Here is a 17,329-nt window from a genome sequence, read left to right as displayed (position 1 = left end):
TGGTTAAAGGTGCTGCGTTTTTGGGGGGTTTCCGCGCCTGTTTTCGTGTGTTTTTTGCCCTTTTTCAGGAGAAGCTACGACTTTGTTTTTTTTTTTAGAGCCAGAAGCTCTGCCCCTTTTTTTTTTTGTTTAGGAAGCCCTCCCCCTCCTTCTGTGTAGGTCTTTACTTGAAGGAAAAATAGGGATATGTGGGTTGTGAGTGAGGGGACAAGCATGGGGGCAAGCATGGGGGACAAGGTAAAGTGGGGCGGGGACAAGCATGGGGGACAAGGTAAAATGGAGTGGAGACAAAGTATGATATTGGTGAGATGAGTGAGCGAAAATTCAAGCACGGTAAAAAAATTAAGTGCTCACAATTGAAATAAATAGTCAAGGCATCTAAAAAGTTGTAAAAAAAAAAATGACTCTTCTGACATCAGGCACTTCGAATTGGATTATGAAAACTCCGGTTCAAGCTTTCGGTTATGAAATACCAAACCAAATAATCTCAATTTGGTTTGTTTTCTTAGAGATTTCAGATTAATTGATTTAGTTATTTTGAAATTTCTGTTTAAACCTATGGACATCTTCTGACAAGAAATAATGGACCTCTAAATAAAGTATTTATGTCAAATTGCCTAATTCTCAGTCCCATTATATTCATCAGAAAATTTGATAATTGCAAGTACAAATGTAAATCCTTGATATGACAAAAGGATTACAAGAAGAAAAAATAATAACAAAAAATTATGAGATAACTATCATGAGTATATGTTATAAATAGTCAAGGCATCTAAAAAGTTATAAAAAAAAATATACATGACTATTTATTTCAATTGTATAAATTTTTATTTTTAGATCAAATTAAAAAAAAAATATTAAACTAAGATTTTATTATTTTTAGCCAAATAAAAATATTTACCCTAAATACTGTAGTTCTATCGAAGTTTTATTATAAATTGTATTCGAAAAAAATTATCCAAAAAGTAACATACTTAAAAAGGTAAAAATATATTTTATTTTTAAAAAAATGCCACATATACAAAAAAATTTATGTGGCAGGCGAGTGCACCCACACTCTTTGCCACATCAGCGTCCATGGGAGTAATGGCTCTCAAAAGGCCAAGTTGAGGGGGTAATTAAGACCACGAATAGTTTAAGATTGTAACTAATAATCCGTATCAAGTTTAAGGGGTGTTAAGGTATTTTGCCAAGTTTAAATTGTTAGAAAGTTATAGACAATTTTTTTAATTTGATATAAGTTGGCAACACTTTCTTTTTTTTTCCTTAAATGTTAAGATAATAAGCTATTAGTACATAAAGAATAATGAAAGCATATAGGAAAGTTTATCTAATATTAAGGTATAAGCATAAGTGAAACATATAATATAAGCATAACAACCAAATAGTTTATTTAATTTAACCATAACCCCCTCTCAGTGTGATCACAGATCTTCCCAATCCTCTTCATCAACATCACCTTCCGTTGCTGCAATAGCCATGGCAAAGGCTGGAGATGCTGAGATACCACTCAGTTCTTCTTCAAAGATTCTCCTATGATGATCCCTGCTTGCTTCAATGTAGTTTTCATTGTTCTAGATAGAGAACTGATTGCTGCGATGTTCTCGGGGTCTGCATTAGGATGTCCCGGTGCAATAGTCTTCCATGCCCAGGCAACTGTGTATAGCAGATGAGTGCAGTGCCTAGACCTCAAGCTCTGGAAATACTGAGGACCCCATGATGAGCAATATCTGAAATAGACATCTCTGTTTGGGTTATCTGTAGTCCTCTCAAGATTTTGGACTATGTATGCAATCTTGCTCAAGGCAGGTGCCGTGATGTTCACATGGAATAAAGACATAAGCTTTCCCAAAGGAACTTTCGAGAAATTCTTTAGGTCAATCAGCAATGTGTACGCATGAAGGCCATTGTAGGAAAAAGGCAAAAACCCTAAATAACTCAGGATCCACATTTCTCTTGTACCTAGAGTACCTGCAGCTTGAGATTGAGTGTGAGCTAATGCCATAGTGTACGTCACCATTATTTTCTCCCTGCTTGCCAATCCTTTTTTCAAAGCGATGGCCTGGGCTTGAGATAAGCTAAATGTTGCAACAGTCCTTGCAGGGCCGTAAAATCCCTCATACCTGGTCCTCATAGCAGTTAACCCAGTAACAACGTTGTCAGCAGACTTTACCAACAATTTCATTAGATATGCAGCGATGAAACAGTAGGCATAGCGCTTCTCTTCCTGAGTGTCTTCTCCTGCTTGAGGTACAACGGCTACATGTGCAGCTGCTGCAGCGTTAGCTACAGGCAAAATCACAGCAGGCGCTGGTCCAGGAACCACCTGAGGGGCTTGAAGCGTGTACGGTGTATTGGGGAATGTATCGCTAGCAGGCATCTCCTCTCTGGCTAAGACCGTAGGGTTTGCTGTTGCAGCAGCAGGTCTATCGGCTTGAGACAGTAAAGGATCGGCAACTCCAGTGTCAGGAGATTTCAAACTCATTGCGAGCTTGAAACAATTTATGGCAGTCTTTACAGAGATGGTGTTGTTGGATATTTGCTGCAAGAACTCTGCACCTACAGTAACTGTATTGTTGTCGTCAAGAGGGATAACATGCCAGATAGGTATCGCACCCTTTTTATCATCGCTCCAATTCTCCTCGGGTAAGCCCTGTGTTAAAGGGATCAGATTCGCTGCAGCAGTGTACGCAGCTGGTACATTCATGGTGTTGAGATCTATGGTATTTGCAGCCATGGTGATTGAACTCTTGACATATGCATGCACAAGAGCTAAATCAGAGAATCTTTAAGAGGTGAACCTCCTAAGTTGGCAACACTTGTTTCCAATAATCTACCATTCAATTGAAGTACCTAACACTTACTGTATTTTAATAAGTGTACGTACCTAAGAGTTTTCTCGTGTCATCCAATGCTTTATCACACACTAAGAAGGCTAACAATCATTCATCTAGTCTCACTATCCTCTACTAAGAAATAAGAAATAAGAAATTAAAGAACAGAAAGCTTATTTTTCTTAGATAAGCTCTTTGGTCTCTTTCCAAATTTCCCTTTTTCTATTTTAATGTAAAAAGCTACTTAAAGGTTAAGTGGATTGGACTGTAATGACGTTCTATATCTCTTATAGGTAGCAAATCATTCATCTAGTGTCTCTATCGTCTAATTAATCTATGATATGGTCACCTAACTTTAAGCTAATTAATTTTGATATGCCATTTCCATAGAAGACCCTCCTCAGATGATCCAAACAACTGGCGGACAAAAAATTAGGCGGATCAATACTTTTTAGGTTTGGTTTTGGTTTTGAATTTTAAAAACCGATCAAATTTGGTTTGGTTTTGGTTTTGGTTTTAATAAAAAAATTACCGAAAAAACCGAACCAAACCGACTATAAAAGTAGCTATTTAAATTTATTATTACACCTATATATAGGTATATTTTTATATAAAGTTTTTAAAATTTTAAAGTACATATTATTCATATATTTTTAGTCTAATATTTTGCTATTTAATAATCTATTTCTTTGCCTTTACATTCTAGTTTGATCGATAGTTTTCTTTTGCTAAGAACAAGAATTAATTTCATGTTAAAAATAATCGATTTTTAATTGAGTACTTAAATTATTCATCACTATTTGATTCAATTATCATCAATATATCTTGATAAATGATAGATTTCTCAAGGAGCAATTGATTTGATAGTGTTATGTAGAAAATGTAGTCGACGGAATATGCGTTTGGTATTGTATGTCTCATGTTTAAGAAAAAAACCGATAAATAACCGGAAAAAACGGAAAACCGACAAAAACCAAATCGATAAAAAACTGACTTAATTGGTTTGATTTGGTTCCAATATTTGAAAAAACAACTTACTTGGTTTGTTTCTTTTTAGGGAAAAACCGACTCAAACCGAACCATGAACACCTTATGGGGTTGAATTTGAAAGGGTCTATGCGTAATTTACTGGTATGAAAATTAACACGACTAAAAATGTATGAATATTTGAAATTGAGTGCGGGTTTATTCTGAAATGGGCCTAGGGGCCGGCTAAACGTGTGCTTTCGAGGTTAAGAATCCAATTCAGTTCCTGAATTTTAAGCTAATAAATCATTTATTTATGGAAAGGTTAACAGAAAAGTTATGGATAAATCCAGGTTCCAGAGGAATAAGATGACTTTCTTTTAAGCTAATTCACGTTTTATAAAAAGAAAAACAGTCCCTTAATAGCTAAGTAATCCTTAATCTCACGTAATTTCTGTGATCATTAAGTTATCCTTTTCCACCATGCTGTAAAAGAATCATTCTCCTAGAAGAGAATGGACACAGTATAATTGGCTTATGTCTAAGATAATTATTTTTTGCATGTTTTTCTCCGATTAACGACTAACTTTAAGATGAACCAACTAATCAATGAACATCTTCTTTATATATTTTAAATTTTAAGATGCTCCCTTACGTAAAAGAATTTGTTTGATGGGTACGTGTTTATGAGATTTGGATTAAGGACTTTATATATTCTACTATCATATTGAATTGTGCAAATTATCATTCAAAAGCTTAATTAAAGTTCAAGTACTTTAATACGAAATTGATAAGGAGTTAGGTATACACAACTCTTGCTTTAGAACAAATGAGAGCACATAGCATCATATACATAACATAGCGAACCAACTCTAAACATTTGCCGAATTATTTAATAATTAATGAGTACTGAGTGTTGTCTCATGTGCCAAAAAAAATCCTGTTCATCTGTCAATGGCACTACAATAAGTGTAGAAATGGCGTGGTATAGCCACTTTTTTAAGTTGCAAATACACGTCAATGATATTATGTCCTTAATATTTATATTGCACACATGAAGTTAAGGACATCACTTTATTAATATTTACACTGCACATATGAAGTTAAGGACACCGTGTCCTTAATATTTACACATCACTCATGAAGTTTAGGATACTATGTCATTAACATTTACATTGCACACATGAAGTTAAGGACACCATGTCCTTAACATTTACACTGCACATATGAAGTTAAGGATATCATATCCTTAATATTTACACATCACTCATGAAGTTAAGGACATTATATCCTTAACATTTACATTGCACACATGAAGTTAAGGACATCATGTCCTTAACATTTACACTATACATAGGAAGTTAAGGACATGATGTCCTAAAGTTTAACAACAGAAGTTCATGTCCTTAACATTTACATTGCACATATGAAGTTAAGGACATGATGTCCTAAAATTTAGGAGCAGAAGGTGCAAATACAGGACGCTTTGTCCTAAATATTTACACAACATTCACGAAGTTAAGGACACCATGTCCTCAATATTTACACAACACCTATGTCTAGCACAGGGGTATTTTTGTCCGGCGGGTAAAAGTTTATTAAGCACTGACTAAAGAGTAAATATATTTAAAACTGTGTCTAAAAAGTAAAGACATCTCTAATCAATGGCTATCTGTCCCCTTCCCCACAATAAGTCAGATTAGATGCATCACCCACTACTTTTATTTTCCCCAGTTGGGCCAACAGTCTACCGTATTTTAACATGTGATTAACATTTGGGTTCAAATCTTGAGAATACAAATATTTTTGGCAAAAGCTTTCCAATTTAGTGGGTTTTATACAGTGGAAATTGAAATTAGTAGTTTTTTCGGGCATTGAACACCTAAAGGCTAAAGCATATAGAAATTTCACTAATAACATACTTTGTCTAGATTTTTTATTGTAATTGAAAAAACTCCTTTTTTAAAGTTCGTTTACTTTATTTATTCGTACACACTAGTACAATAATCAGCGTCACTAATTAAGGGCCGTGGAAGTTGTTTTAAACACGGCTGGTTGTACTTTCTACACCGTTTATATTCTTTTATTTATGATTTATATAACACAATTTTTAATGGGATGATGTTTCGGAAATGCATAATTCACGACCGGCATTTCGAAGAACTAAAAGCAGACTCGTTTTCCAACTGCTCATAATAGAATACATTTTTGTGCATAAATAATGGCTATTATTTTAATCCATGGGATATTACAATTTAAGTCAAAATAGATGGTGTAGTGAAATAGAATAACATTATTCTCTCAGCCACCAGCAGTGAGAGTGATCATTATCTGCTTCCCGTAATTAGGATTTCGATCAGAAATCATAGTCAAAGCTGTCATCTGGTCCGCAACATTGGTTTCTCTCGTATCTACGAGAAACCAATCAAGTAATTTAACTTCAATTTAAGCAAGAATACATATTATTTAAGTGATAAGTTTGTGTATGCTTGCGTTCATTGGTTTGATTGTCACACCTCCTTTTTTTCGGAAAATTTTTTCAATTAAAGTAACATTAATCGAAATGGGATTAATTATTTAATTTCAGAATCGCCACTTGCAATAATTTATGCTGTTCCAAGTCACCGGTTTATGTTAAATTCCAAATAGAGGAAATTTGACTCTGTTTAAAAGTCCGCAAAACCAAAAGACCGAGTAAGAAATTCTGTTAACCCGGGAGAAGGTGTTAGGCATTCCCGAGTTACGTTGTTTTAGCACGGTCGCTTTAATCATACATGGCTTAATTAAATTGTTTTAATTACCTATTTTTAGAACCTATGTGTATTTTTTCTTTTACCGCTTTTAATTGCTTGATTATTCGTGATTTATGAAATTATCTTGAAAGGAGTCATGCGTGTGTGTACTTGTTTTGTTTGGTATGTCAAAGTCGTGTCACGCGTATGTGTACACAACTAATAACAATTTATTATTGTTAAGATTGTTTCATCCAAAGTTGGGTGAATGCATACTTCGGTTTAAATTTTGGAAATCGTACTTATGTCACGCGAACATGTACATAATCACAATAATAGATTAAAAGCATGCCTAAAGCAAACTACGGTTCAATTAGTTACCAAACGATATTTGGTTTTGAAGTTATGAGGCATTTAACCATTATGGAAGCATGGACCAGTTTTTGTATGTAAATACTAGGGTTATTGGGCCGGCGGACTAAACTCATTGGGTAAGCGTCTCATTTCCAACTTCAAGATTACACAACAGCCCAACAAACAAAACCCGGAAACTTAATGAATCTAGTCTAGCGTGCTACAGCCCATTATTCCCATATCCATTACCCTCTCCGTTTTAATTTATGTGAACATGTTTAACTGAGCACGGAGTTTAAGAAAAAATTAAAGACTTATAGAATTTATGGTCCTAAACAATTCAAAAATGGGCCCAGAATATTTGTGTGATTATAAAAGGTTCTCATTAAGGGTAGAATTATAATTTTAAGCAAATTTGTTTCCAAATTTATAAAGTAGTCATTCTTTTTTAAACGGACCAAAAAGTAAATAGGTTCAGATAAATCGAACCAGAGGTCGTTTCTTTCTCACTTAGAGGGTGTTTGGCTAAGCTTATAAGCTTGTCAAACTGGCTTATAAGCACCTTTTGACTTATCTACGCGTTTGGTAAACACTCAAAGTGCTTATAAGCTAAAATCAGCCATAAGTCATAAGCCGGTCACCCCCAACTAATGGCTTTTCAACTTATAAGCACTTTTAGTTTGAGCAACACTTTTACTAGTTTATCCTTAATAATATTTTCTAATTCACAAAATACTTTTCCCAAAATAAATTTCTTAACTTTCTCTTCATTTCATATTGGTTATTAATTCTTTTCTTTACAAAGAAATTTTTAATTTATAATCTTTTGAAAAAGATTCAAGGGTATTTTAGGCATTTTAATAAAAGAATAGCTTATCAGTATTTTTTAATCAAACACATCAACTGCTTATTATCAGTTTCAGCACTTCTATCCAAACACGTAAATGCTTATTTTAAAAATCAGTTTCAGCATTTAAAAAAACTTTTCAGCACTACAAGCTTATCAGCTATTTACAATCAGCTAATCCAAACGTGATAAGCTATTTACAATCAGCTAATCCAAACGGGCTCTTAGAGAAAATTTACTTCTTTAGTTGCTGATAGAATTGATATGAATCAAGCAAACAAAATCACATAATGAAATATTTAAACAAAAACTAAAAACAACAGAAGCATTCATGTAAGGCAAACAATGGATTAAAGGAAATGAATCAAAATAGATTAAAGGAAATGAACCTTTGATATGGAAATTCTGTCAATAAATTGAGAAGACAAACTTCTTCATGAAATGGATACACCTCAATAATCGTTCTTCCAGAACAAAACGAAACCAAGCAACACCAAACGGACCGGAAGAAAATTCGAACAGAACCTCGAACTAGCGACCTCAACCGGTGTGTGTGTGTGTATCTCTTTTTTCGATTGAGAGCAAGAAGAAGATGAAATCATCAGAAAGGGAGGGAGGCGCTGGTTCTCTCTCTGTTAGGTTTTGGCTTAAGGGAAGTGGAGGTGAGGCTCTGCTTTTGTTTTGGAGGTGGGAACGGCTGCTCAGGTTCTGGGAGATGGGGGTCGCCGGTTTTTTTTTTTTAGGGGGACGACTGTTTTTCCAATTTGAGAAAGAGAGATCAGGGCTTGGCCGCTGTTGCCTCTCTTGATTGAGAGAGAGAGAAAAAATGGAAAAATCCGGGCCTTCTTTCTTAGTGGTGTAGCGACCAGTTTTCTCCAAATTGCCGTTTTCCCTTCTGTGTTTTCTGTGTGTGAGAACCCCCCCTCTTTTTATGTGTTTATCTCTTTGTTATATAGAACTCCCACCAAATTAATGGGCTTGGAGAACAAGAAAACCAATATTAAAAATGTGTGGTCCCCTCCAAAGGAAAATGCCAAAATTAACAAATGATCAAAGGGAATCAAATGTGTTATGTGGGCACGTGATTTTGGAGGAAAGAGAGGAACATGGGGACCACTTTTCTTTCTTACTTTTGCCGTTCTCTTTACGTTTCTCTTCTTTCATTTTTGGTTTTTGCTCTTTTGTTTGTTTCTTTCTTTTGGAAAGCAATATGCAGTAACTAAACTAATTAAATGAATACATAATTATATACTACTTAAAACAATTTAAAAATTTTGAAATAGAATAAAAATTACTCAAGAAAGGTATTATTTACTAAAATCTACATCTTATCTTAGCAAAACTAAAATATGACTCTTTTGTTTTTGTATTTTTCAATTTTATCAAATAAAACCTATAAAAAAGTGAAATACAAGCTAAAATATCAAGATTAAAGTTAAAACTATTTAAATTCTGAAAGTAATAAAAAAAAATCTAAATATGGTCAAAAATTAGGTGCTCACGGCATGCCCCTCTTTGCTTGAAACATGAAAAGTTTTCAAGCAAAGACAAGGTGAGCCATGCGACTAATTTTTGACCAAATATTTATTCAAAAGGGAAAATACGGGAATCAGGTTACGTGTAGTTCAAGAAAAATGATAGAATGATGAGTTTGAGAGTCGAGTGAGGTTCCGTCGAGGCTCCGGTCCGTAGTCCCTTCCATTTACATCATAAATTGAAAGCAAACAATTACATCAAAATAAAAACAAAATACAATATCCTATCTACTTCTTGTCTTGAATCTTCCTTGAATATCCACTTAATCCTTCAACATGAAACTGAAAATTCACCCTATTCTTCAGGTGGGTATCATGTTGACTTGAATTTGAAGAAAACTGGAAGTTGATCCTATTCTTCAGGCGGGCATTCTGCTACTTGCACTTGAAATAAACTTGAACTTGGAGAAGACTGGAGCTTGCAAACCTTGTTCTTGACGCGGCTCGTGCTACTTCTGATTTGAAAAACTGGAGGTTAACCCTATTCTTCAGGAGGGATCCTGATGCCTCTCTAACTTGAACTTGTAAACTAAAAGTTGACACTGTTCTTCAGGCGGGCTCCTGATGCTTCTTGAACTTGAAAACTAAAAGTTGACCATATTCTTCAGGCAGGCTCCTGATGCCTCTCTGACTTGAACTTGTAAACTGAAAGTTGACCATATTCTTCAGGCGGGCTCCTGATGCTTCTTGAACTTGAAAATTGAAAGTTGACCATGTTCTTCAGGCGGGCTCCTGATGCTTCTTTGATTTGAACTTAAAATCGATTTCTGAAATATTGACCCTCGTTCTCCAGGTGGGTGCCTGCAATCAAAACAACAAAACGAATAAAATTTTCTGCCCCAGTTTGCACTAGGAAAATTTGTGAGTTGTTAGCAAAACTGTAAATCACCTATGCTACTGATGCAATGATGAGAGTAAAATTAAAGACTCGACTAGGATGTGCGTCCTCTGCGAGTAAAACTAAGAAAATTTTGACTAGCAAATACGTCTGCTAAAAATAAAACCTAAATGACCCAAACTAGGAAGTGTGTCTCCTAGAGGTGACACTTGAATGACCCAAGCTAGGAAGTGCATCTCCTAAGTATGAACTCAAACGACCCAAACTAGGAAGTGCATCTCATAGGGATGAAACTTGAATGATCCAAACTAGCAAGTGTGTCTCCTAAGGATAAACTCAAACTACCCAAACTAGGAAGTGCGTCTCAATTTAGTGAAATCTCAATTTAGGAAGTGCGTCTCCTAAAAGAATGACCTGAAAGACCCAGACTAGGAAGTGTGTCTCCTAAGGGTGAAACTTGAATGATCCAAACTAGGAAGTGCGTCTCCTAAGGATGAACTCAAACTACACAAACTAGGAAGTGCATCTCCTAGAAGTGAAATCTCAATTTAGGAAGTACGACTCCTAAAAGAATGACCTGAAAGACCCAGACTAGGAAGTGCATCTCCTAGGGGTGAAACTTGAACTAGGAAGTGTGTCTCCTAGAAGTGAAATCTCAATTTAGGAAGTACGTCTCCTAAAAGAATGACCTGAAAGACCCAGACTAGGAAGTGCGTCTCCTAGGGATGAAACTTGAATGATCCAAACTAGGAAATGCGTCTCCTAGATGTGAGATTGTGCCTGAGGAAAACTGTAAACTGAGTTTGACTAGAATAAAAACTGACCCTATTTTCCAAGCAGGACCCCTGAACTCAAGAAAACTAGAGATTAACAACTAACCCTATTTTTCAGGCAGGACCCCTAAACTTAAGAAAAACTAAATTACTAACAACTTAAGAAAACTAACAACTGACCACATTCTACACGGTATCCCTGAACTCAAGTAAAACTGAATACTCTTCCGACTAGGGAAAATAATGCCTAGGATGTACGGTTCTTCTCAAACGAGGAAAATGCCTAGGAGATAAAACCTTCTCAAACAACCTTTGTGCTAACAAAATTTGGGTACGACACCTCGAGGATGATTGCTCATATATTTTCCATGACAACATTGATTTCAACTTGGAAGACCTTGCTTGTTATTGACTAACAACTTTTCTTGCACTGCTTTGTTCTTGTTTCAAACAAAGAAAATTTTGTCAACTTTAAAAGTGGTGGTCGGTTTGTGGCCTTGATGTCTTTGGCAGCTTGACTTTGGGGTCATCCAACCTTTGGAAGATTGACTGCATTTATAGTTGGTTGCACTGCTGGGAGACTCTGTTGTTGCTTACAAGGGGCCTTTACTTTCTGTATCATCTCTGATTGTTTCGGTCCCAGTTCTATTTGTCTTTTGTGGCTCAATCAGCCTTATATCAAAAAGGAGATTTCTTTTCTTGGATAATCTTTCCTAATATCTTGAATGACTTTTGCTTTTGGAAAAATTTATCTGTCAGAGAGAATCACAACTGGTAAGTGCCTTTTGCATGATATGCACACTTCATAGTCATTGTTTAGTAATACATAGAATCCCTCATTAACCTTGAGGTTATCTTTGCTTGCTTTAGCTAAGTAGGCTCAAAAGATTCTTTTGGTGGGGACGATTTGCATGAATCCTCAAGGTATGTTAACTGTAACAATAGAGTGTGCTGGCCAAATTTACTTTGTGCAACTGAAAAGCTGGTAGCAGATTTTGAAATCTTTTCTTGCTTGTTTTGACAGGGACTGACTCAAAGTGAAGGACACAATGATGCAAAGAAACAATATTAACAAGAAATGGCCATGTCGGGAAGAACAGAAAAAAGAGTTTTTTTTTTGCGGTAACCAGCCTTAATGATCATGACATGCATTTTGGACTGCCCGGACTGATCTATCAAACTGATCTAATCATTTCTTTCGTTATTCCTTTGGGATTTGAAGTCAGACTTGTTTGTGTTAATTTTTTGCATCAGTTTCATGACTCACTTTTGACTAGTGGTGCCCCGAGAGGTTTTCACCAACAAGGCTCATTTATTTATCTCTACTTACCATCGCCTTACAGTGCCCGCGAGGGTTTTCTGCCCGCGAGGGTTTTCACTAGTAAGACTCTCTCATTTTTTTTTTTCTTTCTTGAGTGAGCAACTTGACAGTGTTTGATGTCGCATGACAGTCGTTCCTCATTGCATTCTTGGCATTCTTGAAGGCATATCTGGAGGTCTTTATTTGGATAGGGTTGGAAAGAAAGGACGGTATGGAGGCTCAAAGTAGACTCAAAATGAGAGGTTGTAGACTTATAACTTTTGGAATCGACTCTTTCAAAAGTGAAATAAAATCTTTGTCCTAGTTTCAGATACTAGGGATTTTTGGATCTTTTTTTTTCTTCTTCTTCTTATTTAGTTGGACCGAACCGTGTAAGGCTGCCTACATATTCTTTTTAAAGGAATCAGGTCAAACGTAGTTCATACATCTGACCTAATATTTTTTTGTTTCAAAACAAGTTGCCCTAGTTTTTATTTTCTAGGGGCATGGACTTTGAGTGTTCTTTCTTATTTTTCTTTTTTTATTATTATTTGAACATTTTAAGAGTTGTCCCAGTTTGTACTCTTGGGACATGGACTTTTTTTTTTTTTTTTTTACTTTTAACTCGAAACTTGATTCCAAAAGAGGGTGGTCAAAGAAAATAACACAGGCTCAAAGGGGGTAACAAAGGGTATAAAGTATTTGAATAGCAAAAAAAGGGCCTCCCAGCATTGAGAACGTCAAACATAGTGTCCTTTCGCGATCACAGCATTGATGAACACGTCTATCTTCTTGGTATGTCGTGGTCGAAAGACACTTTTCATCCATTAATGTCAAACTTTACAACAAACTTCAATTGATTTTCTCAAATCCGACCTTCACAATGATTTGAAGGTAAAGATCATTAACCTCCACGGGTATGACTATTCTAGTTCCACATGAATTTTACCCCAGCTTAATTCCAAAGTGTTGCGACTCTTTATTCATCCTCACAAGTGTCATGTCATTAGAACTAGTGGAAAAATAACTAAGCACGGAATGACACAAAAGGACAATTGTATTTCATTGAGTAAGGGATAGAAGGGTTTAACAATAAGACAAATAACCTAAAATCCGAGTTACAACCCTAAAATAACCCGGATAATGAAAATAGCAACAGAACAGGCAGACAAGACTCACACAAATAGAGGGATATAAGGGTTTGACTCAATAAAACAAATAAAATCTGGATCACAACCCTGAAATAACCCAAGATAATAGAAAAAATATCAAAACAAGCTACCAAGATTCCTTCCTAGTGAGGAAAGAATGACATTTCAATTGCTAAGCTTGTCATTTAGCCACAAATTTTCTCATCAGAATCACCAGGGCCTTCTCCAATTTCAAAATCATTAACTTTAGTCAACAAGTTCCCGAAAGGATTCTGTGCAATATTCTGGGTGTCACTGTCCTGGATCACAATTATCTCTTCTTGAATCATTCTCTTTACTTCCCTTTTCAAAGCACGACAATCTTCAATGCTATGCCCTTGGACATTAGAGTGGTACATGCACCGTACAATAGGATCAAAACCTTTTTCATATGGGTCCAGAGTATAGCCGAGAAGCGGCTCAATCGGGCCAGAATATTTTAACTTTTCAAACAAGCTTGTGTAGGAATCCCCGATTGGCGTGAAACTATCTTTTTGCCTTTGTTCCCCTCCATGCCCCTATTTTATAGAATTATTGGGTACTCGAAAATGTTGTGAAGGCGAACGAGTGTTTTGCGGTGCTGGTGCTCGCCATAAAGAGTGACCCAGTGGTTGAACAAATGACTGGACATTATACGGAGGATAATACTGGTTAGTATTATGTGGAGCTCGAGGATAGGTTTGTGGTTGGGGTTGGGGTCGGGGCTAAGTATATTGGTGATGCGGACCCTTAGAGCCATGTCGTAATCCTGAGACAACCATGGCAACATCATCCTTTTTCTTCTGACCCGGCAAGCTTCCCGTGTCGTTCTGAATTGCTTGTGTTGTGGCTTTTAAGGCAGAATAGCTCATGATCTTGCTCGACTTCAAACTATCTTCTACCATTCCTCCCATTTTTACCACGTCATTAAAAGGCTTACCCACGGCCGAGATTAAATGCCCAAAGTAAGTAGGCTCTTGATCTTGAAGAAAGTACTCAACCATCTCGTCTTCTTCCATCGACGAATTGACCAGGGCATCTTCTTCTCTTCTTCTGAACCCGTATTCCCTAAAGCTTTCATTAGGCTTCTTTTCTATCTTGGTCAGGGATAGGTGATCCGGAATAATGTCTATATTGTACTGAAAATGTCGGGCAAAGGCCTGAGCCAAATCGTCCCATGTTTTCCACCTGCTAGTGTCTTGGCGGGTGTACCACCCCAGAGCCACCCTACTTAGACTCTGACTGAAATATGCTATCAATAATTCATCCTTCCCACCGGCGCCTCTCATCTTGCTGCAAAACCTCTCAAATGGGCCACGGGATCTCCATGTCCGTCGTACAGGTCAAACTTGGGCATCTTGAATCCGACGGGCAGTTGGACGTCAGGGAACAAGCACAAATCCTTGTAAGCCACACTCACTTGCTTCCTATCCCTTGCATATTCCTCAAAGATTGCTCCAAACTTTTCACTTTCCTGAATATCTCATCTTGCTCCACGTTCTTAGATGGCTTCTTGGTTTTAACAGGAGGCTCAAAGGGAGGGGTGTAACAATAAGGATCCGGGACCTTGAAGGTTAGTTCTGGAGCATAGTATTGGGCATCTCGAACTTTGAATGAGAGTTCACTAGAAGATCGATGGATGGTAGCCAGTGGAGGGGCTACAAAGACAGAACTGGATGTTGGAGCAGAGTATGAGGTTGTTTTGGCTGGTGGAGCATGGAAAAGTTGGGATGAGGTGCCAGGGTAGTTGTGGTCAGGGGTAAAGCCTGGTGCATGTTGAGAGGAAAGATCACCGACAGTGGGAACCTGAGCTTGTGACAGTGGTGGGATAGAGGCATGGTTTTCAGTGTAGTTAGCGGGAAATTAGGGTGGAGGATGTCCCCCGATCCAAGCCTGATACATTCTTGCCATCTGTTGTTTCAAACTTTGGACCTCCTCTTTCAATTCAGATTCCGACTCGACAATATCTCTCGATGGGTCAACCACTCCTGTGTCCAATTCTTTGCCAGTCATGACTACCTTGTGCTTTGATCTGGTGTTGTATGGATGACTCGCCAGAATACCAACAAACTAACCACCTGAACAAAACCTTTTTTTCAAAACAACAAGCGTGTTAGAATGAACCCTCTCTTTTTTCCCTTTCGTTTTTTTTCTTTTTCTTTTCTTTTATCGCTCTTTTTATTTTTCTCTATTTCTTTTTAACCATTCGATCAAACCTGATATGGGTTGCCTACGTATCATGTGGGAACATGAATCAGATCTTGCGTAGCTCGTGAAGATTAGGAATAAAGTAAATAACTAACTCTTTTTTTTTTGGATTTTGAATTTTTTTTAATTTCCGAAAGAAAGACTTATAAAGAAAAATATTTTTGGAAATCGATTTTTTTTTCAAAGAATTTTGGAAAAGAAAAACTTCTAAAGATGAAAGAAAAAAAAAAAATATATATATATATATATATATAACTTCAACAACTTTTGTTTTTTTGGAATTTCGCAAGTAAAACTTCTAAAGAAGAAAATAAAATATTTTTTGGATTTTTGGACTTTTATTTTGAATTTATGAAAAAAATAATTCTAAAAAAAGAAAATATTTTTGAATCTTCAATTTTATTTTCAATTTTCGAAAGATAAATGAAAATATTTTTGGGTTTTGAGAAGAAATTAAAAGAAAAATATTTTTGGATTTTTAAAATCTAAAGAAGGAAGTAAAGGAAAATAATTTTGGATATTTTTAGTCGTCGCCGTCACTCGCTCGGCTTAGGCTAAATATCCGTTGAAAATTAATATTAAATCCAACGGAACATTATATGCCCTTCGCCTTTTGTAAAATTCATTTACGTTATGGCAGTTTTACACAAACAACCCTTCTGAAGAGTTGCACCTCTTCAATTTGAGCTCAACATTGGCTATAAATACCAGTCCATTCTCTCAGATTTTCCATACGAATTTCTGAGTTCTCCTTTTTTTGTATTATTTTAACTACAAAGAAAGCAACAGTAAGTGAGATTTGCTACCAATCTTTGTGTTCGCTGAAATACTGGGGTTTAACGTTTGTGTATGTCATTCTTTTACAGAAATGACGAATGACAATGGGAACCAAACTGTTCCTATGGTGACTGCCAATGCATCGACAAGCCAAACAACACCGGCATTGGCACCGGCAGAAAAACCGAAAAAATTTTCTAGGATTGATTTCAAGCGGTAGCAGCAGAAGATGTTCTTCTACTTGACGACTTTAAGTCTGCAAAAGTTCATTAAGGAAGATGTTCTTGTTCTGCCCGATGTAACTCCAGAAAATGAACGCTTTCTCATGACTGACTCATAGAAGCATTCTGATTTTCTATGCAAGAATTACATTCTTAGCGGACTGGAGGAAGATCTGTATAAAGTCTATAGTAAAGTGGAGATGCCAAAACAACTGTGGATAACGCTCGAAAGGAAATACAAAACAGAATATGACGGGTTAAAGAAATCTGTTGCCGCTAAATTTTTGGACTACAAAATAGTAGATAGCAAGTCTGTTATTACCCAAGTCCAGGAATTGCAAGTGATTATTCACGATCTCCTTACGAAAGGTCTTGTCATCAATGAAGCATTCCAACTTGCAACGATTATTGAGAAGTTGCCTTCTTTGTGAAAGGACTTCAAAAAACTATTTGAAACACAAACACAAGGAGATGTCCCTTGAAGATCTCATTGTTCGGTTGAGAATCAAAGAGGACAACAAAGATGCTGAAAATAAAGGCCATGGAAACTCAACAATAATGGGAGCAAACATTGTTGAGGATACTCCTCAAAATAATAGAAAGAGGAAGAATTCTTCTGGACCGAAAAGCAACCCAAGCAAGAAGCAGTTCAACGAAAATTGCTACAACTGTGGAAAAGCTGAACACAGATCTACAGATTGTCGTGCTCCAAAGAAAGACAAGAAGAAGGGTCAAGCAAACATGGTTGAAAAGCATGAAGATGTTGATGACTTGT

The 17,329-nt window shown here is 36.3% G+C and overlaps 1 protein-coding gene across 1 annotated transcript; it reads right to left on the bottom strand.

Moving 5' to 3' along the window:
- Positions 1-1,317: 1,317 nt before the first annotated feature.
- On the bottom strand, positions 1,318-8,684 carry LOC104114166 (uncharacterized). The gene is made up of 2 exons (XM_009624544.4): positions 8,123-8,684; positions 1,318-2,749 (listed from the first exon to the last, which is right to left on the bottom strand). Exon 2 carries the CDS (start codon positions 2,735-2,737, stop codon positions 1,511-1,513), a length of 1,227 nt encoding a protein of 408 aa, XP_009622839.1. The 5' UTR covers positions 2,738-2,749; positions 8,123-8,684; the 3' UTR covers positions 1,318-1,510.
- Positions 8,685-17,329: the final 8,645 nt, after the last annotated feature.

The sequence above is a fragment of the Nicotiana tomentosiformis genome, chromosome 2 (assembly GCF_000390325.3).
Source record: "Nicotiana tomentosiformis chromosome 2, ASM39032v3, whole genome shotgun sequence".
Lineage (NCBI taxonomy): Eukaryota > Viridiplantae > Streptophyta > Magnoliopsida > Solanales > Solanaceae > Nicotiana > Nicotiana tomentosiformis.
The sequence above is the reverse complement of the archived record's forward strand: the minus strand, read 5'-3'. Positions and strand labels throughout refer to the sequence as shown.